This window comes from Theobroma umbraticum, unplaced genomic scaffold (genome assembly GCF_002168275.2).
Source record: "Theobroma umbraticum cultivar Fairchild unplaced genomic scaffold, ASM216827v3 scaffold_44.0, whole genome shotgun sequence".
In the NCBI taxonomy this organism is placed as follows: Eukaryota; Viridiplantae; Streptophyta; class Magnoliopsida; order Malvales; family Malvaceae; genus Theobroma; species Theobroma umbraticum.
The window spans coordinates 11,459,391-11,479,804 of record NW_018397255.1 but is presented as its reverse complement, the minus strand read 5'-3'; the positions used below and the strand labels follow the sequence as shown (position 1 = coordinate 11,479,804).

The 20,414-nt window shown below is 35.6% G+C and overlaps 2 protein-coding genes across 5 annotated transcripts; one reads left to right on the top strand and one right to left on the bottom strand.

Moving 5' to 3' along the window:
- The first annotated feature begins 76 nt into the window (after window positions 1-76).
- AUG3 (HAUS augmin-like complex subunit) lies at window positions 77-13,053 on the top strand. Of its 4 annotated transcripts, none has more exons than XM_021445461.2 (19): window positions 77-170; window positions 340-633; window positions 773-809; window positions 897-1,000; window positions 1,354-1,549; window positions 1,819-1,885; window positions 2,371-2,474; window positions 3,332-3,416; window positions 4,574-4,631; window positions 5,238-5,369; window positions 5,953-6,022; window positions 7,566-7,623; window positions 7,740-7,795; window positions 9,251-9,403; window positions 10,142-10,253; window positions 10,370-10,511; window positions 11,980-12,055; window positions 12,202-12,297; window positions 12,759-13,053. In XM_021445461.2, the coding sequence occupies exons 2-19, from the start codon at window positions 458-460 to the stop codon at window positions 12,888-12,890; spliced, it is 1,854 nt and encodes a 617-aa protein (XP_021301136.1). In that variant the 5' UTR covers window positions 77-170; window positions 340-457; the 3' UTR covers window positions 12,891-13,053. The 4 variants fall into 4 exon arrangements, with proteins under 4 accessions (XP_021301136.1, XP_021301135.1, XP_021301137.1 ...); XM_021445460.2 differs by having other exon boundaries at window positions 80-201; XM_021445462.2 differs by lacking the exon at window positions 77-170 and adding an exon at window positions 218-234.
- Window positions 13,054-17,961: 4,908 nt separating this feature from the next.
- LOC110409336 (pathogenic type III effector avirulence factor Avr AvrRpt-cleavage: cleavage site protein) lies at window positions 17,962-20,073 on the bottom strand. Its single transcript, XM_021418646.2, has 4 exons — window positions 19,845-20,073; window positions 19,482-19,685; window positions 18,583-18,750; window positions 17,962-18,451 (listed from the first exon to the last, which is right to left on the bottom strand). Exons 1-4 carry the CDS (start codon window positions 19,848-19,850, stop codon window positions 18,398-18,400), a joined length of 432 nt encoding a protein of 143 aa, XP_021274321.1. The 5' UTR covers window positions 19,851-20,073; the 3' UTR covers window positions 17,962-18,397.
- Window positions 20,074-20,414: the final 341 nt, after the last annotated feature.

The following is a 20,414-nucleotide window of genomic DNA, read 5'->3' as shown; positions in this document are numbered from 1 at the left end:
CTTCATAATAAGATATTTTAATTTTACTAATTGAATCAAATAATATATATAAGATAAGATAGTCGAACGTAAAGATAAGGTGGAGATGGTTCAAGTGAAGTCGAGTCTTAACGACTCAGCAATCATGGCACTCAGAATTCAAGAATAAGTTTGGTTTCACAACGGGAAAGGTAACAAAATTGAGTAAAGCACAAATAAAGGGTAGGGCTCCCCTCCGGAAGACAAAAGAAATTGGTTACTTATTTACTCTGCTACTTCTACTTCTGCTTGTATTTAGATATCTCAACAAACAATAGTCACAGCTTTCTTCATTTTTATTCATTTATTTATTTCAATCAGGCCGGCGCCAAAAATAAGCCTTTCTCACTTCTCTCTCAATTTTCACATAAAGAATTCAAGAGGAAAGCAAACATTTTGAAAATATTTGAAATGACGGGAAGGATCTGAGCAAGTGAAAATGAGTGGAGCGAGACTCTGCGCATTGCTGGGGGAATTGGGCTACGAAGCTGCAGAGAAATTGGATCCCGATAGCTTTGAGTGGCCTTTCCAGTACGACGACGCACGCTCCATCCTCGATTGGATCTGCTCCTCCCTCCGTCCCTCCAACGTCCTCTCCCTCTCCGAGCTCTCCCAGTCCGTTCCCTCCCTCTCTCTCTCTCTCTCTCTCTCTCTCCATATCTTTTTTGCGTAGAAAAATGTAGGGAAAGAAATTTCCAAAGATTAAACCCTCAATTTAGGGTACCATTGATGGGATCAATTTAAATGTGTGCAGGTATGAGCAATTTGTACAAGAAGGGAAGCTATTGGAGGTGAACTTTTTCATTATTTTGTGTTCTCCGGCTGCAAATTTTGGGATAGGGCGTTAATGTTAGTGTTTTGTTTGTATAATTAAATAGGGGGAAGACTTGGACTTTGCTTATGATAGCATTTCAGCCTTTTCGTCCAGGAGGGACAACCAGGAGGCAGTTTTCGGAGCTGAAGAAGGGTTGAAAGATATTAGGTATTCTTATTGTAACCCAGCATTGTATTTTTCATACCTGAAATTGCGTGATATGTGGTGTTTCTTTAACATTTTTCTGCTATTTGAAGATGTTAATCATTTTAAGCCTGACAACATTGAAGATATTTAACTAGGGGACTGTGTTGGTTTGATACTTTTAGGTAGCTTGAATGCATTTTTCTTGATAGAACTTCTTCAGAGAGGGTTCTTCTATGTGCTTGCGCACTCCCAGATGATAATAATTTGTTCCCTTTACATTTCTCGGCGTTTATTTCAAAATTCTTTTCACTAGTGATAATGCACCCCAGCATGGTGCTTCCAGTACTGATAGATATCCTTTTTGTCTTTTTTAGGGATGCAACCGTAGCATATAAAGCTGAAGCTCTAGAGTTGCAGAAACAACTTAGGCATTTGCAGTCTCAATTTGATATGCTTACAGGCCAGGCTTCAGCTTTGATCCAAGGCAGACGAGCAAGAGTTGCAGCAACATCTACTGTCAATGGACACCTTACAACCATAGATGATAGCCTCTCAGGAAGGAACTTGCAGGTATGTAAATTTAAGCAATCTCTAATTACTTTAATTGCTATAATATTTGAAACATTTTATGTTGAAATTTGATCAAGCTAAGGTGGAATGATGATATATTCTGAGACGACTTGATTCTGCTTCACAGTATAAATATATCAATGAAACTAGAATTTATTGTTAAAAGCTATTCCTTTCTTTAATTTTTTTAATTGATTCCTTTCTTCTAAGAGAAAGTGTTCATCTGGTTGAACATTGAAGAAGTACTTGGCATTTTTGTTGTGATTTAGATGAATGCAGTTCTTGGAAGGATAGCGTCTACGGCACAAGAGCTGGCACATTATCATTCTGGAGATGGTACTGGTTAACTTTTTCATGCTTGTTCCTTTCCGTCAAAGATGTTAAATTCTGTCGTGCTATGCTCTTTTGACAATGATGCTTTTGTGTCAATTCATTTGTGTAAGAGGGTGATCATGGTTTGGGTTTAACTTAGGCTAATGAAGACTGACATGACAACCTTAGTATTATCCCCGTCCCCTTCCCTTTTCCTCAATTTAGATGCCTCTCAGTTTACATATTTTACCTGTAGTGTAATTGGCCTGGTGCATTACTTGCTATTTGGCTCTGTAAGTTTTGGTTTGTATGTGGTTATTTTCCTGGTGATAAATGAATGTTTCTGCCGGACTTATTGTTGGTTCTCAAAATCCATGTCAAATAACAAATAAATAGAGGAGCCTGAGATAATGCATGCCTAGCATTAGGGGTAAGGAAGAGTGGAAGGAAACTTTTCTTTGTTGCATGCTCCTTTGTGATAAGCTTCAATTCATTTTTTAAACATGCAGAGGAGGGCATCTACTTAGCTTACTCTGACTTCCATCCTTACTTGGTTGGGGATTCATCTTGCATAAAGGAGTTGAATCAATGGTTTGCCAAGCAACTAGACACGGTATGATCTGGAACTGCCCATTTGTATCTCATGTCTTTGTGTTGCAGCATCTTCAATAATTCTACATTGACCTTTAAGAGTGTTCTGTTAGGCACCATTTTCCACCCAAAAGTGTAAAACAAAGGGAAAGAAAAATGTAATGAAAATGATTCAGGAGAGATAATGTAAGAGTACAAGGAAGAAAAAAAATCCTCCTAAAGGAGAGGAACAATATCTGGCTGTTTAATTTAAGCAGATGGTATATCATGTAAATACCAGAGTACTTAGATCATATCCAATCATTTTGTGAAACAGTTCACTTTACTGTTAGCATACACATGGAAATTATGCCATGTGGATGCTGATTATCCATGAGTGTTCTCACGTTCTGAAGGATCATGTTAATTTTATTCCTCTAAAGCATACACATGGACACAACTCTATATGGTGTTTAGTTCAGAAACAGAACACATGCATATGCATTACCATCAGTCTCTTATCTCCATAAGGCAATAGAAGTTCTACCTATTTCAGACTGTAGGTTTGCTGACACCTGAATTTCTTCTCGAACCTTCAGTCATTTCTGTTGTGGGGTTTAAATTTCTTTCAAACTGTTGGTCATGTTCCTGAGTGATATTTATGAAATATCATCACATTCTTGGTATTTATCGTCTGTATCTTTATATGTTTTTTATGTAACAAAGTAGATTTAAATTTTGCATGCTATGTTTAATTTTCCAGCTATTTGGATTATAAGTGAACAATGTGGCTAGCCAAGCGTTTTTGTCTTGAACTGTTTCTCCTTTCTTTAATTCATATTAAGACTTCTCTGTTTTTATTCTGTTACTTTTGTTGTTTCAATATGTAATTACATTCAGGTTCCTTTTCAATTAGTTGCTGAAGAGGGAAAATCCAAATGTTCATGGGTGAGTCTTGATGATGTCTCAAACATCTTAGTAAGAGGTATTCCACTCTATTCTCTTAGAGTAAAACTCTTTCATTTCCTTCTAGCAATGCTTTACTTTAATTGCAAGGTGTAATATTTCTGTTGCTTATAGTATGATTCTGTTGGCTGCTATACAAGAATTTTTTGATTGGATGAATATTCATTAAAACCTTTTCCCATATAACCTTTCTACTGGAAAGGGGAAAGTCCATCTTTATCTTGTCTTGTTGTGCCTTTTTACTCTCTAAACCTCTTTCTTTTTGTCCTTAATCTTCTTGCTCTTTTCATCTTTACCCATCTCAATAAAGGAGCCTTTTTTTTTTCTTAGTATTTATTAGAAATGATGAAAGTATATTATTTTACTATTAGTAAAAATTTAAAATAAATAATGTTAATAATGAGCTTCAACTGCTGCTTTTATAAAGCTTCTTTGAGTGTTAAATGAATAAATGTAACTCATTATACAAAACAAGAAAAAATGCAACAGCTGAACAAATGGCAACTGGCTTTGTGCAATGACTTGCTTCTATCTGAAAGAAAGGTGGGTTAGATATGTAAAATTGTAAATTAAGGTCCTACCTTCTTAAATGGTGCCTTAAGTTATTTTCCACTTGAAAATCTTTTAACTTTTATTTCTTATCGCTGGATATATGAATTATTGAGTGCAATTATCTCTGTTAATTTCCAATATCTGGTTTGTTTGTCATAAATTATTGTGTATGCCACTCATCTAATGTTATTATTTGGAAATCTTTTTTTTTCATTTTCGTATGCATGGTTCTTTACAAAAGCTAAATGAAAAAGGAAGAATATGATAATCTTCTATTATGTGCTTTGAAAGTCATGCCAATTGCACTATTTTCTACATTTTTTTAATTCTTATATTAAGTTTTGAAGATGTGTCTATGTTGGCTCATCTGCTAATAATGTACTTGCAAAGGTTTGAAGAAAATGATGTGATGCACATACTATATGCCAAAAATAACAGCATGCTGACTTAATATAGCTGGATCTTCTGAGCAATCACAGCAAGAGATACTACTGTGGCTTTTCATTTATCTTGATAGTTTTGCCAGATTACAGTTTGTTAGTTTGTAATAGCATATGCACTGGTGATCTTACATTCTTGTGTTGGCAAAAACATTTACGTTTTTCTTTTCTTTTCTAAATGCAGCAGATATAGAAAAGTCCCATCATCAACGTGTATCTGAATTGCAGCGGCTTCGCTCCATGTATGTTCTTTTTTTGTATATAACTTTCTAAATATACTTTTTTTTTCGTGATTTTTAACTAGCTATTGTTCAATTAATTGATTTATTTTTTTATTTTGAAAAGCAATTAATTGATTTATTTGAATGACAGTGGTGGTTGGAGGAAGTTTTGATTTTGTGGGAGATAGGGGAAAAACAGTTTTCTTGGCATATTACATCTTTCCTTATTACAATAAATAAGTAAATGATTATCACTACAATTATTCTCTATCACTTGCATTAAGTAAAAGTTACACAGGGGTTAAACAAATAAAGAGATAGAAACTAGTTTTGTTGGAACATTCGAGATTAGCTCTACAATGGCATGTTATATTGCTGTTACAGTGAGGTCTAATTTGGTTCTTGTTATATGGATTATTGTCCGTTTTGATTCTTGAAAGCAATATTTTTGCTCCTAGTTGAAATAATCTCAATCTTATATATTGTGACACATGAGTACTCGTCAGCTTATTATTTGTTGCAGACTGTACAGAATGTTCTTTGATACGTCTAGAACTTTGGGAGGGGAAGGGTGAGGTGTTGTTTTATATTTTTTAAAAAATAAATTTATTGATCATGATTTGACAGATTTGGAACAAGTGAAAGACAATGGGTAGAAGCTCAGGTTGAGAATGCCAAGCAGCAAGCCATTCTCATGGCACTTAAATCTCAAATATCATTAGATGAAGCTCATATCCATCTTGATCTTCATTCCCTTAGGTAACCTTTTACATTTGTAGAAGTTCAGTGTCAAAATTTTTGCATTCTCAGTTACCATATTTTGCATGATTCATATTACTGAGGTCAGGTGATATGGTTCGAGACTTAATGCAATCATTTCAGTTTTTGCCACTATACTAGCCATTTAAAATTCAAATTTGTCCTATATGCATTCCTTGATTAATGCATTCATCTAGCTTTGTGCCTGACCCTGTAAACGCCTGTATCGTCCTCAACTGGAACTGTCATGTATTGGAACTATGCCTTTGATCTTCTTTAAGGAAATGCAGATGCTGGTCTTATCAATATTTTACTATGAAAAACATGGTAAAGAAGAAAAAGTAAATCCAATCAAAAGATTTTAATCTAAAATATCCACCCACCATAATATTATAATCAAATTAGACATAATTTTGACTTTATTATCATAATACTAAGAATATTCTAAGCTTGTAAATTAGCACATGAAAGGGCATTAAATTTCTTGGAGAATTGGCCATCATTACAAGGAATAATTATATAAATGTGCCTACTTGTTATGATTGTAGCATACTAATACATCATGTTGATTATAAATTTGTAGAAGAAAGCATACTGAATTGGTGGGAGAACTTTCAAACCTTTATCACAAAGAAGAGAAATTGTTGTCCGAGGTTTGTTTGTGTATTTCTATTTCCAGTTTTTTCAAATTCTGATATGACCTAAAACTTTTGCATAAATAGTTGTTCCATGCCAGAGCTGTGTTCCCAGTTAATAATATAAGCTTTTTCTACCTTGATAAGGTCAGAACAATTTTGCTTGAAACTTCCACTCTCAAGTAAGCTTTATGTCAATTTGAAAATATAAATTCCCGCTTAATTATTTTTTTTGATGCTGATACCATTACTTATGACCTGTATTGTCTTAGTTGATTTAGGAATTTGTTAAGGCATTTATTAGTGGTTTCCTCAAACATCTTTTTGTGGGATTGCTTATTCCTGCTGCTTTCCTAGAAACACAGAAGATTTCAAATGTGTGATTTAGTGTCATACACAAAAGGTTTGTCCAATCTATTTTCAAAATATAAAATTTCCTTTGCTATCAAAAAAACTTATATGGATGAAGATTTAAATTTACTTCGTCTTTCTGTTTCGTGATGTAGTTTATGCTTATTAAACATAACTGATTTGGAGATTTCCTTGTAGAGGTATAATACTAGGTTAAAGGATGGTTTTTTTTTTCTCTTTTCCTTTTAGTTGCCTATGGATATTAGGATTATGGCAATGTCCATGGCAGACCACAGTAATCAGAATTGAGAGGCCTGGCTTTCATGGAATAAAAGTTAATGGTTGGTTTCGTTGTTGTTGGAGTTGGTGAATGATTGTGAGGAAAAATGTAAAGGCCCCAATAGGAATGGTGCTATTGTTTATATGGCTTTATTGTTTCTGTATTGATTGATTAGATGGTTTTCTGTATTGGCTTATGGTAAAATTATGATTTTCTGTAAGGCTGTTAGAATGAGAGTAGCCTTTAGGGCTGATGGAATGACCAGTTATGAAATCTAGGACAGTAATGATGTATCTGGCAGAGATGATGGTTAATCTGCCAGTAAGTGTTTTTTGACTGATTGGATAGAAACAGGGTGTTGCTGTTTGAAGGTAAGTCTGACTGGTTGGATGGATTTCAAGATCAGTGGTGTTTTTGGTGTTATGTGGCAGTGGCATTCAGCGTAAGGGATGTCGATAGATGTTAAGTAGTGTTATTCCTTATCCGTTAAGTTTAGGGCTGCCTTTATATTCAAGTTAGGCCTTTCAATTTGTTTCCTGTTGCTGTTCATTTGATGCTTCATGATAGACTGGATTTTTGTGATATTGGTGTCCTATTTGGGATGTGCCAAAAAGTAACTTTAAATATTATGGTGTATGGTGAATAGGTCCCTCAGGTGGAAAGTTATGGTAAAGGAGATTTGATTGTGGATGAACTCAATGCAATTACTCTTGCTTTCTTGGATATATTTACACAGCTGGGCTTTCATTCATGAATAGTTTTTGTCCCTAGACTGCAAATCATTATTCTTATTTGAAATTGGATTGAATTTTAATGTTATAAATCATTATGTTAATATATGTATTAGTCTTTTTGTCTGAGTGCTTTGCAGCGATTTTACTTAAGCTGACTCTTATCTCTTTGTTCTTCATTTCTGCCTCTCTTTTCCAGACTATTCCAGATCTTTGCTGGGAGTTGGCGCAACTCCAGGACACATACATTTTGCAAGGTACATTGTGGTTGTTTTTCTTTTTCAGAATTACAAGCTGAAGGTAAACAGTAAAGTTATATTATGGTTTTGTTAGTTTATCAATTAAGTTGATGTTGTAATTTTATTTATTTTAGGTGATTATGATCTAAAGGTTATGCGCCAAGAGTTCTATATTAGCAGACAAAAAGCGGTATGGTTGGCTACCCTTCACTGGTGTTTATTTACTTATATCTTGTTGAGATTATATGTCTGAAAAATCATAAATATCCAAATAGCATAAACAAAGAAGAATTGGAAATTTTTTATTTTAAATTTTTTATGGTGATGGAGCTCTTGCTTTTTAATGCATTTGGGTAAGATGAGTAAGTAGAAACAGGCATGTGGAATAACCAGCATTTTACTTTCCCTGTCAACATAAGACAATGTTCTCTGGCGTGTCAGTGGCATTCAACCATGTCTACTATCAGTCAGACTTGATGCTTCTTTGTACAAACCATGATATTTGGTGAAAATATCGAAAATGGAAAACTTTCCAGTTAAAACATTATGTTTCAGATTACACTCTGATTAAACATCTTTGAATACGTTTGATGTGTTATTGTGATCAAGGGCAACTGTAAAGGTTGAGTTGTTACTAGCAACAACCATAAAGTTGGCCCATCTTTTCCCTCTTTTACTAGCATGCCCTTACCACCAAAGTTGATAATTTCGTTGGCCTGTACAAATCAGTTTTTGACAAATCTGAGACACTTAAGTTTCCTATTTCGTTCTGCTATTTGTGCCAGCCAATACCAGGCTGTCTCAGTTGTACTGGCCTGTTTCGGTCATTTCAGACAAACTGGCCAGTGCATTAACCATATAATAAAATCGAATTTTTTCAGATATATATAGTTGAAGGAGGGAATTAAACCATGGATCAAAGAGATCTTTTGTTTTTAGCAACCAAAGAGGAGAATGTGCCTATTGTTGCCAATGCCAAATATTCCTGAAATTACACACACAAAGAGGAGAAAAAGGGATCGTGTAAGCATGGAAGTATTGGGTTCAAAAGATAAAGAGAATCCTACAGATCTGCCATTTGGGTAAAGAATGAGAACACTAGAAGAAACAAGATGAGAGAAACAGAGAGTTAGAGAAGATAGGTCTCCGAACTTTGGAATCTTCCTTACCTATACACTCATTTGCATCTAAGACTGATATGGGCTGGCTGCTTGCTTATTTTTGGGTCCAAATGGCATTGGATAAAATATCATTTCTCTTTGTTTTTCTTTTTATTTTTTTCAAGGTACAATACCGTTTATATTTTGATAAAGAAAGTACATTTACACTTTTTTTTCATCTTCGAATGAAAATAAGAGACCCAATCTATATAAAGATACACATATTTTATATTTATATATCTATCCATCTCTCTCTCTCTCTCTCTCTCTCTATACACATACACACACACACACACACAGAGAACAAACTGAAAACCCTGAAACGGTACCAAAACAACCTATAACAGTATATACCATGGCTTTTTGAAAAAGCCAAAATGCTGTCAGGTATGATACTAGCAACCCTGCTTACTACATGAAGTGAAAAAATGTCCGAACTTTAAATTCATCTGCAAATGTTTAACATTCTCAATTTCTTTTTGCAGTTTATTAATCATCTGATCAATCAGCTTGCAAGGCATCAGCTCTTAAAAATAGCTTGTCAATTGGAAAAGAAGAATATGCTTGGAGCATATTCGTTGCTTAAAGTTATTGAGTTAGAGCTTCAGGGGTACCTGTCAGCAACCAAAGGCCGAGTGGTATGTTGGATTTGATGGTCTGGTTGTGTATTCTTGTGTGCATCCTTATGTTTTACAAATGTTTTCTTTATGATGTCCACAGGGACATTAGTACATCTATTACCTCTAGCCTGCCACTTGCTGCTCTCCCTTTTTGCAATTCTACTCATTGCTGTTGTATACATTTATATTACAGTTTGATTGTGACACATTCCATGTTAAAATGTCTCTAGCTTGAATATTAGAGCACAAATTGAAGTGTCCTTTTGTCGGTTCATACTCGGTTGATGGACTACAGGCAGGGTTAGTTAATTTTCCTTTGCTCCACAAATTTTGAGAACTAGTACTGTTGTACAAAAGAACGAGGTGAAGAGCACTATTGAATCTGAATTTTTTAGCACAGTTGTAAAGATGGAATTTAAAAAAAAAAATGTTTCATTAGAAGTACCAGATGGTCCGTAACTTCTAGGTGAAAGAAATCTGTCTCCTTTTCCCCTCTTTCTTTTTTGTATGTGGAAGGGTGGACATTCTCCTTGAGTACACTACAAGTAGTCGCTACCAAAAAAGCTAATGCTCAGCCACTTGTTAAAAGGATCTTGATATTGACTGCTTTCAGAAGTTCTATTTGTATTCTTCTCCTTAATTCCTGGTTCAACACTACATGAGATAGTATCGTTTCCCTGATACTGTTTCAGATTTCCTTGGAAATCCTCCTATGGGTCTTTTCCTGACAGTAGAAAGCTGTTTCTTATCATTTAGGGGCGTTGCTTGGCACTAATTCAAGCTGCATCTGATGTCCAAGAGCAAGGTGCAGTGGATGACCGAGACACTTTTCTGCATGGGGTTAGAGACCTTCTAAGTATCCATTCAAGTAATGTCCCCATTGCTATAAATTAAGACCTGATTATTGTTTCATACTGTAACTACGAGAGATTAGTGTTTATCAGAAGGATTTTAAGTTGTGGTTGCTTTTGGCATATCTTTTAGACGCACAGGCTGGTCTATCAACGTATGTATCTGCTCCAGGCATTGTTCAGCAGATATCTGGTCTACATTCAGACTTGATGGCTCTTCAGTCTGATCTGGAGAATTCCCTTCCAGAGGACAGAAATAGATGTATCAATGAGCTGTGAGTTACTTTCAATGTATCCTTGAATATGACCTTGAATTTATCTTCAACATCACTATTGAACACATTCCAATGTATTGCATGTTACCTGTATAGTTGCCAAGTTCAATATTATGAGAGAATACTAATGGCATATAGTGCTAATTTACATGCTCTTTTTTCTTCTGAAAATGTACAGCTATGCAATAGAAAAAATCCTCCTAAGAGATGATCCTACTGCACATATTTTATAAAACCTGTCTGTTGAAGAAACTGTCGGGGGAATTTTCCTTTACCAGATTATCTGTTTCAGTATTTGTCATTTCTTGAGTACTATTGTTGCCAGCATCACCACATTATCATGCCTTGCTTATCGCATGTATCGTTAGCTATATCATAAACACATGTTTGAATTGTCTGCTCAGGTTCCCTAGAACAGCAGCTTTAGTATTCATGAATGCCAGTTTGAGATACATGGATTATATACAGTAGTTTTTTGGTAGCCCGTATGAATGCTAGTATGATAGTCTTGTCTGAAGCTTAAAGAACCTACTATGTAAGGTGATATCCTTTTGGCAAGGCTGAAGTAATGTTGCTTGCAACTGCAGTGACCAAAATCCAGTAACAGAAGATTAAGGATGCAGTCAAAACCTTCCTAAATGATTTAAAAAATTGTCTTGCTAAGGTTGTTGATTTATATTCAAACTTGTTCCTTCTCCATTCTTGAGTACCTTGGATTGTGATTATTTATCTAAGGATCTCATTATCCAAGCGTATGATACAATAAAAATGTTCAAGGTACTGTGCCTTGGGTTACAGAGTGTCATTTTTAGGTATGCTTATCTGCAATAGAGTGCTTATTTTTCCAAAATCTTCTTGGCAGGGAGAATTTGCTTTAGAAGTACCATTTTTTTCTTCAAAACAGCACTTGTCACTGGCATTGACAATAACCTGCAGGATAGCAAGTGAACCTGTAACTTTGGAACATGTGAATTTGTCCAAATGTTGGATGAAGTTGTGCCCCTATCATGTTTTTGATATTTTACCTCCTGCAAAAGCCAACATAAGTCCACCGTCTTTAAACAACACCACCTTGTCCCCTTTTTTCCCGAGGCATAGCCCCGAGGATAATGCAGTAGAAATTAGTATTGGTTTATCTATCTGCCAGTCCAAACTAATCTGAACTATCACCCTATCTATTTCACTTCTCTCATCTGTAATTTTGAGGCTGCCCTAAAGTGGCAGTTGAAGAAGAGAAGGAAACTCCTGGTATGATTATGAGATGCCTGGGAGAGGAAACAAATTATTCTTTCTGTATGACATTGTAAACCAGCAGACTTTCTTTGAGTTTTGTATAAAGAATTTTACTATGTTTTAGCTAAGGAAAATTGCAAGTATCACCTTTAAACACATTTTGAATAAGAGTAGATTTGTGTTTGATGGATTTTTGGTTCCTTGTAAGTTACATATCTCTTCTGTATTGTGCCAGGTGCACTCTGATTCAAAGTCTACAGCAATTATTATTTGCATCTTCGACAACTGCACAACCAATATTGACACCACGGGTATGTTCTTCAAAAATTCATACAAGCCTTGTTGATTGCTAGAAGCATGATCCTGCCTTTATTATTGCCTCGTTAGTTGTTATTGGTCTTACCTTTCGGATGATAAATTGATGTGCTATGCTGTGACATTTTGATGCCCCTTTCAGCCTTTAATGAAAGAGCTGGATGAAATGGAAAAGATCAATGCAAAACTCTCTGCTGCAGTTGAGGAGGTGACGCTTGAGCATTGCAAGAAGAACGAGGTAATTGGAGTTAAACCTTTTCAACATCTCATGGATGAATTGATGCTTATCACTGCATATTATTACTATATCTGAACCATTTTCCATTTCCACCAATGAATCCAGTATATTTAAGAAATAATATAATTATTCTGCCAATGGTGTCTGAAACATTTGCCAGAGTTTCTTATTTGTGGTCTCTATGAATCAATCAATTTTAGGAGTAGACTTTACTTGATGTGAGAGAACCTTTTGAGAAGTCCTCTTATCAGGTCACTGTAATTAAGCTCGTGACAAGAATCTAATGGAAGAACACTTTGGATTATGTAACCGCATTGCATATGCAAATGAGTGAAAAAAATAAGGTGGTTACTATAATCTATTGTATGCAGCTGAGTGAAAGTTGTGCTATCATATGCATGCTTATGGTATAACTTTCTAATATCCAGCTTGACATATGCATTCTTTGTTGTGGCATGCAGATTGTAAAACATCATTCCCAAGAGGTTGGTCTGCAAAGGCGGGTATTTGTCGACTTCTTCTGTAATCCTGAGCGATTGAGGAGCCAAGTTAGGGAATTGACTGCTCGTGTCCGAGCTTTGCAAGTTTCCTAGTCCCTATACTCATGGACAGTCTTACAATAGAACATCTTGAAAAACCCTTTTTCGTTTTGTTGGCTTGTATTATTATGTAAGTATCAAAAGGTTAAGAAAAGTTTTAATTTGTTCCCACTGAATTTCATTTAGTTTTTCTCAATTTAAAGTTGATTATTTTTCATATTACATAACTAACAAAGCTTTTAAACAAGTTTTTACTTTCTGCTACGATTTAAAATGTAATTTTTTTATAATAAAAATAAATTTTATTCGGCGGAAGTGCATTACCCAAAACAAAACTCAATCCCCTAACACTGTATAACCCCTCCAAGTGCATGTCCTTTTGAGTTTTGTTACTCTTTCTGCTCATAGGCTTGATTCCGCTAATACAAACAATCGGCAAAAGAGATAAAACAAATATAGCAAAACTAAGAGTTTTAGCTAATTCAAGCATTGATTACCCAAATCCCTATCAAACTTCTTACTATGGAAGCAAATCAAAATGAGCTCCAGATCGATGTCCTTCCCGCAAGTAGCTTTTTCTTCAAAGCCAATCAGCAACCGTACTCTCGTGGCGCACAAGTCAAATTTGTAAGAGCGAGCAGTCATTTATTAGATGTTCCCAACAGGGACTCAATGATTTGATAGTTCTTGAAGAGGTGCGCCTATTGACTTGGACAACACCATGAACCTTTTTTCTGTTATGTGCAAAGGACGCTATGGGCTTGAAATGCCATCCTGAGATGCTCACAGGTTTCGCCCCTCTTGCTGTTCAATTCAGGGATTCCCTCAGTATGAAGGGCAAGGAAATTGATGACATTTAAAGGAGTTAGATTAGTTTTCTGACTACAAATGTCCTTGGATTAGTTTTCTGACTACAAATGTCCCCACTTTATGAATAAAAAGCAGAGGGAAACTAAAAGAGGGGTGTAAAATTTATGCCATTTACAACCTGGAATGATGCTGACCAGAGAGCCAGAGGGATTGTTATTGGCCTGGCAGACTGCTTTCAGGAACGGGTTTCAGTTTCGGAGAAGAAGCCCTACCAAGCCTGGAGAGAACAGGCTGACCACCCGCACCCTTTAACTTATTGCTAGCGCTTGCCATTGAGCAGAAGGATGAGTTCTGAGTCGCTGCAGTAGCTCGATGAAGGTGGCACCTGAAGGAACCGGCGTGGCTTGTTGGAGAGCAGATGCAACTCTTCTTGGATTCCAGACTGGCTTTGGTCGCCATCACATTCTTCTTGGCCTTCATGAATTCTTCTCCCCCATTTGGTGGACACTTGATTAGAGTGGGCCTGCACAGAGTAATAAATCAACACCCAAGAAAAAGAGATACACTGTATTTATTACAGATGTGATATGTGCATTAGCAGTCAGGCTCTCCCCCTGAATTTCGTATTAACTACACCCATCACACTAGGAACTTAATGCACAACTAAGCATTCACGTGCCATTGTTCTCAACAAAACTTGGTATCTGGGTTAGTTTTTTATTTATTGATGAGTGCAGTAACTGTTTCTTTTCTTGTCAAAGAGATTGAGAAACTCAATGACAAGGTACACAAGGAATAACACGTACCTAGACTTTTTCCCATCTCAATTTAGGACACTAATTTCAGCCAAAAGCTATAATATATATGCCAATTCCATTATAATTTATAAGTTTTTCAACAGATTCTCCAATGACCTAAACCAAAATCCAAACAATAATTAACAATTTATAACTACAAAGTTAATTTGCAAGTTGAGTAATATTTTCTTGTAGGTATCAAATATCTTTTACAAATATTCTCAACTATACATAAATTCTCCGCTGAAAAAACATTTTCATACATTTTTTTTCTCTTAATATTAAATTTGGTTTTCATTTACACTAGCAAAAATCAACAATAATATCTCCCTCTGCCGACAGAACAAAAGAAGTACAAGCCACAAAATAAATGAATTTTCTTAAAATAAAAATAAAAATAGAACTCAATTAATTAATATACTTTAAAAAACAGAGTTATATCTAGGAGATCCTAGTAGTGTATGGTCAAGAATAACATAATGAAGCCCTTTTTGTTTGTTTGTTTGTTTTGCAGGAAAAAGAACGATGAATTGCATACCAGGCAGCCATGGGGATCGGGTTCGACTTCTCTGACTTGAGTGACTCAGCTGGCATTTTTAACCAAACCAAAGAAAAGAGACTTAGCAGAAGAATAAAGAACCCAACAAACAGTAGATAGAATATGTGTGAGAGAGAGGATTAGCGTTGGAAACGTTCAATTATCAACACAGATAAGGATGCTTTTTTTTAGGAGAAAATTAAGGGATAAATACTCAGAATTGGAGATTGGAAACAGAGAGAGGGCCATTTTTTGACGTGTCCAAAGGCGCATGCATGCAAACTAACGTTCCTTAACACTTGGCTATTGCATGCATACATGCACCATAGCCTAAATTATTCTTGCGTTTTTTTTTCTAGGAAATATATATATATATATATATATATCTTAATTAAAATTCACCCATTAATTAATTAAGTAGCCTGCATGCCTCACCTCCGTATCTTTCAATCTCTCTATCATTTTAATTGTTCCTTTTGTTGGTGTGAGAAGATTAAAGCCTTATCGATTAATAAACCGCCTCATCCAGCTCATGGCATAGAACCCAACTGGCTTGAGGTCTCGGATTTCTGCACAATTGCCACCTGAAACCGATGAGCTCACCCCCAAATTATAAGAGCCCAAGGAAAACCCTCCCAGCCTCAATCACCTACAACAAAAAGAACTCAACAATCACCCAAATACAGCAAATCACAAGAGGACAATTTGATTCTCAACTAAGCCCATTTAACTCTTTGAGAATTCAGATAAGTCCTGGATATTTTATTATATACAAATAAGTTATTATATTTTTATTTGAAGTTAAATAAGATATATCATAGTGAATGGTAATATGATATGATTACGTGATCACATGATAATATAAAATGACAAGACGTATTTTAATTAATAACAATTAGTCAATTACTAAGATCTATTTGACTCAAAATAAAAATATAAAAATTTGATATATGTAATAAAATAAAATTTTTTAATTTTTTTTTAAATAGTGGAAGAGACCTTTTAAAACATTATCCCAAAGTTTCAAAACATATTCAAATTATTTCAAAATTCTATACACTTGATCTATGTAATAAGATCTTTTAATTAATTGATTTAGCTTTCTAAATTTAACTTTTACTTGATCATTTAAAAAAATCTCAGGAATTTGACTTAAGAAACCTTACCTAAGTTCTGCCCTTGGATTCATTCAACCATTAGTCTAAAAGTTATACTTAATTACTACTACCTTTTTATTAGCCAATTCTAGAAGGGAAAAAAAAGAGAGTTAAGATTCATTTTCAAATTTGTTTTCCCATTGATCACTAGAGATAATGAAATTTTCAATTAACAACCCAAGGTGATATAATAATTCTCTATCCCCTTCTGCCATGCTGATTTCTCACTTTTGTTCTCGAAAATGAACTTTGGACATCTGACTTTTGATGACTTGATGAAGGAGAATGGAACTGTCCCGAGGAGGAGGGACAAGCACCAAACTTATGAATGCAAATTAATTACGCATGCATATGTATTCAATTTCGAATGAGATGAAAAGGGCAATGAGCAATGTCTAACAATTAAGCTTAATGCGGTGAACAAAATCGTCTTCATTCCCACAGTAACTTGTCGTGCTTGTATGATTTAAGAGGAAGAGGAAATCCGAATCTTGGACTTAATTTGTCACTAAGAACAGATGATAGCTATCATTAATCCAATCCAAATCTTAGCTGTGAATGATAACTAGGTATAGGTTTGTACTATCAAAGCGTGATAAATTAATTTTATATACTTATTACAAGATAAGGGTCTGAGCTACACTTGTGTCATCACTATTGTTGCAGTCGGAAAAACCCTTAAGTCGACAAGAACCACACACTTCTCCATGTGATTTTAATCATGATCCAAACCCAAACTCACCCTCAAGGATTTGTACTTATTAAGAGTCATGCTTCGTACGTGTGAATGTACTAATTAAGTACACGGTAAATTTCCCATTCTTTTGAATGCCAAGTACCCGATGCCTTTCCCCTTTCAATACTATGAAAAACCAAAGAGGGGGGAGAGTGGTGTAAACTTCAAAATTTGACCACTACTAGATACTTTGGATTGGACATGGCACACAAACAGGTGGTGATAGACTTAGCATCTTCTCAATCAGCAAGAAAAGACTTAAGCCACATCATCTTCCATCAATCACAATTCTAGTAAAATTGGATGCATCACTAATTGAGAATCTATTAGTACAAATCGCATTAAGTGTGAGGGGAAAAAAATCCTTTGGAAAAGAAGCTGGGCTTCCGAGGTGATCTAGCCCATGTGGTACAGTGGCAATGGCCCCAATGGCACCCCTGATTTCAAGAAAAGAAGTGATCATGTCCTACACATGAAAGGATCCATTTTGATGCGGTTTATCTTTAAATTCTTTGTGGACTATCACTTTTTTGGTATATCCCATTCTCTTTTCTTTTAGTTATCCTCTTTTACATTTTTCCTTCCTCTTTTTCTCTCTCCAAAGTCTAAACTTTAAAGCAAAGACTCTTCTTTATAAGATGTATATAGTTTCTTGCTTGCACGTATGCTTTGCTTAAGCCCTCATTGCTTTTCCCTTAATGCCCCATCTTAATCCTAGTGGAAGAAGAGAAAAAGGATGGAGTGAATTGAGTGATGATACAGATTCAGGCGTAGCCCGTGATGTTAGCAACAACCCAAAAAGAGAAAGGTGTTCCAAGTGCCAACCACTGTCAAGTCTAAAACTGCTGTTTCTTCTTCCTTTTCCATCCTTTGTAAAATCTGTTAAAAAGGGTTTGCCCCATTCCTCCAAAAGTAACCCATTGAAGGGTTCCAAAATGAAATATAAACCCCATGAAAATGATTCCCAGAATCTGCATTCAACAATCAAAAGAATCACGTGATCTCTCTCTCATGATGTATGTGGTCTTTGTTAAAATCTCCTCTCAATCTCATAGTCATAGATTTGATTTCAATTGCTAAAAAAGGGTAGTACAATATGCAGAGGACTGTTTTACATCATAGTAATTCAAAGAAAATATACAAATCTTGAGAAACCAGCATTCTTCTCTTTTCACTATCCTTTTTCATTCCGAATATGGTCAACCAAGATTCCCAATTTTCCATTGTCAGAGCCTCCAAAAGACTGAGCCATACAAACAAAAAAACATGAGGAAAGGGTTTAAAAGAAAAACCCTTCTCCTTGACAACAAGATTCTGCTTCTCACATGGTAATAATGATGATAATAGTAATAATCACTATAACAATTCTCTTCTTAACCCAGTAATTCCCCCTAATATATAAAGGGAAGGGAAAGAAGTCCAGCCCACGGCATCTCCATTAACTCTTCTCAACTCCTTAAACTCTATTTACGTGATCCTATATATATATATAAGCTTTAATTTAGCACTTGGGAATGGCAGCTTCACAATGCACAAGTTGGCACCAAGCAGCTTGAAAAGAAACCCAATCCTCTCTTCTGCATCAAATAAAAAAATCAAAAGGATCAGAACATTAACTTGACTGGACACAATATTATCTTAAGCAGGATTGGTAACATGGATTAATGATTATAAAGCTAAGATAAGATAATGGGAGGGTGGAGCCTACCTTTTTGGGCTTTGCGTAAAGGAGCTCAGGGGAGATTTTGTAGAGGTCTTCATCAACGGGTTTGGGCGTTTGCCTGGGCAGAGGAGTGGGGCTTGCTGGTTCCTTCACGTCACTGACCTCCCAGCGTTGCTTTTTCCCTTCTTTAACATGCGACTGACGTACTTTTGTCTGTAATTTTCAAACGTTATTTACCAAAACATCCATTTACTATTATTTGGATGAGACATGGCAATGCATGTTTATCAACAATCATCATCATTCCATCACCATCCCATTTCTGTTGATAATGGAGTAAAGATAGCGGACAAGATTTCTTGTTTCTTTTTCGAAACAAAATATTAAAACAAAGTCACATTAATTTGACTTTAGAAACCAAAAAAGCCTTTGGTCCCCACCGGCATTGGAAAGCATTTCGCTACGTTTTAGCTAATAAGCTGAAATTGCATTTCCTCCTTAGCACATGGGTGCTGCTATACCTCCTATTCTGAGAATAGCAGTTTCTGTTTCTCACATTGTTTGGTGAGCTTCTTTCTGTATTAAATTAACACAAAGTAAGCTTCTTTTTGTGAAATTTTCTTTTTCCTTTTTGACATTTTGGATCCCTTCTTGTAACCAGGAACTTCTTTTCACAAAACCACGCATGAACAATTCAATGCATATGAAGAAATCATAGCCTTTCACACGCATGAAAAGGATAAATATAAAATCAGGAGAAAAAAAATGAAGTACCAAGTATCTCAATGCACATGCACAGGTGAAAAGCAAAAAGAATAAAACACTACCACCAAGAAAAATCAGCTTCAATATGGAAAGGAAAACTGGAAAAAGAAAACCAGGAACGTGAGAAAAATTAAGGCTTAAGCTTCTGCTTCTTCCTCTTCTTAGCGCTTAGTACTTACCCTTCTGCGAGGAACAACAATCATGGCAGGCGTAACGACGTCATTCTCATAAAGATCACCAGCAACATACAAATCGCGATCCTCGGAGTAGCTGTAACGAAGCAACCCAGCTTGTCTAGCTGATTCAAAACACTGAGTAAACGGGAGGTCATTGTTCCAATCCCAGCTGCCAAAAGCTGGAACATGGCTCCTTCTATAATAATCCTAAAACAAAACAAAAGTTATCTCATCAGCAACAACAATGCAAGTACAAAACCAAAGAGAAAAAAACCACACACGCATTAACCAAAAGAAGAATAAAATTGAAACTTTATTTGAAGCGTAGTGATGGACAGAGGAAAAAGGGTAGGCTCTAATACTTACATCCATATTGTGACACAGAGAGAGAGAGACAGAGAAAGAAGTGGTGGAATATCTTGGAGATTGACCTGACTTTCGAGATCAAGAGGCCCTTTGAAAGGGAGGAGACTGGACTGGAGAGTTTCCAATTTGTGTTCTCTTTCTCTTGTTTCTTTCTTGGGTGGGCGTGGGAATTTCTGTCAATTTAAAAGAGGGGAAAGGGCAGCTAAGAGAGAGAGGAAGCATAGGGTACAGTAGGGGAGTAGGGGCATGGGGATCCCAAGCAATAAAACTTCTGTAAGGTAAAAAGAAAGTAACCCAGATAACGAAGTTTCACAGTAGAAGACAGACGGACAAAGAGGTAAGGTAAGGTAAGGTAAGAAAAAAAGGTTAAAGTCAGAGAGAGAGAGAGAGAGAGAGAGAGAGAGAGGAGTAACAGGTTTAGGTTGCTTTTGATTTGGGTTTTTAAAATATTCCATCTTTAACTTTTTCATAAGGGTAGGTTTATGTGCTTTGCCTAGTTTGTCGCTGATCAAATGTATGAGCGTATATTCCAATGCCTTGATTTCTCTTTTCTTCTGTTTTCTTTTTGGT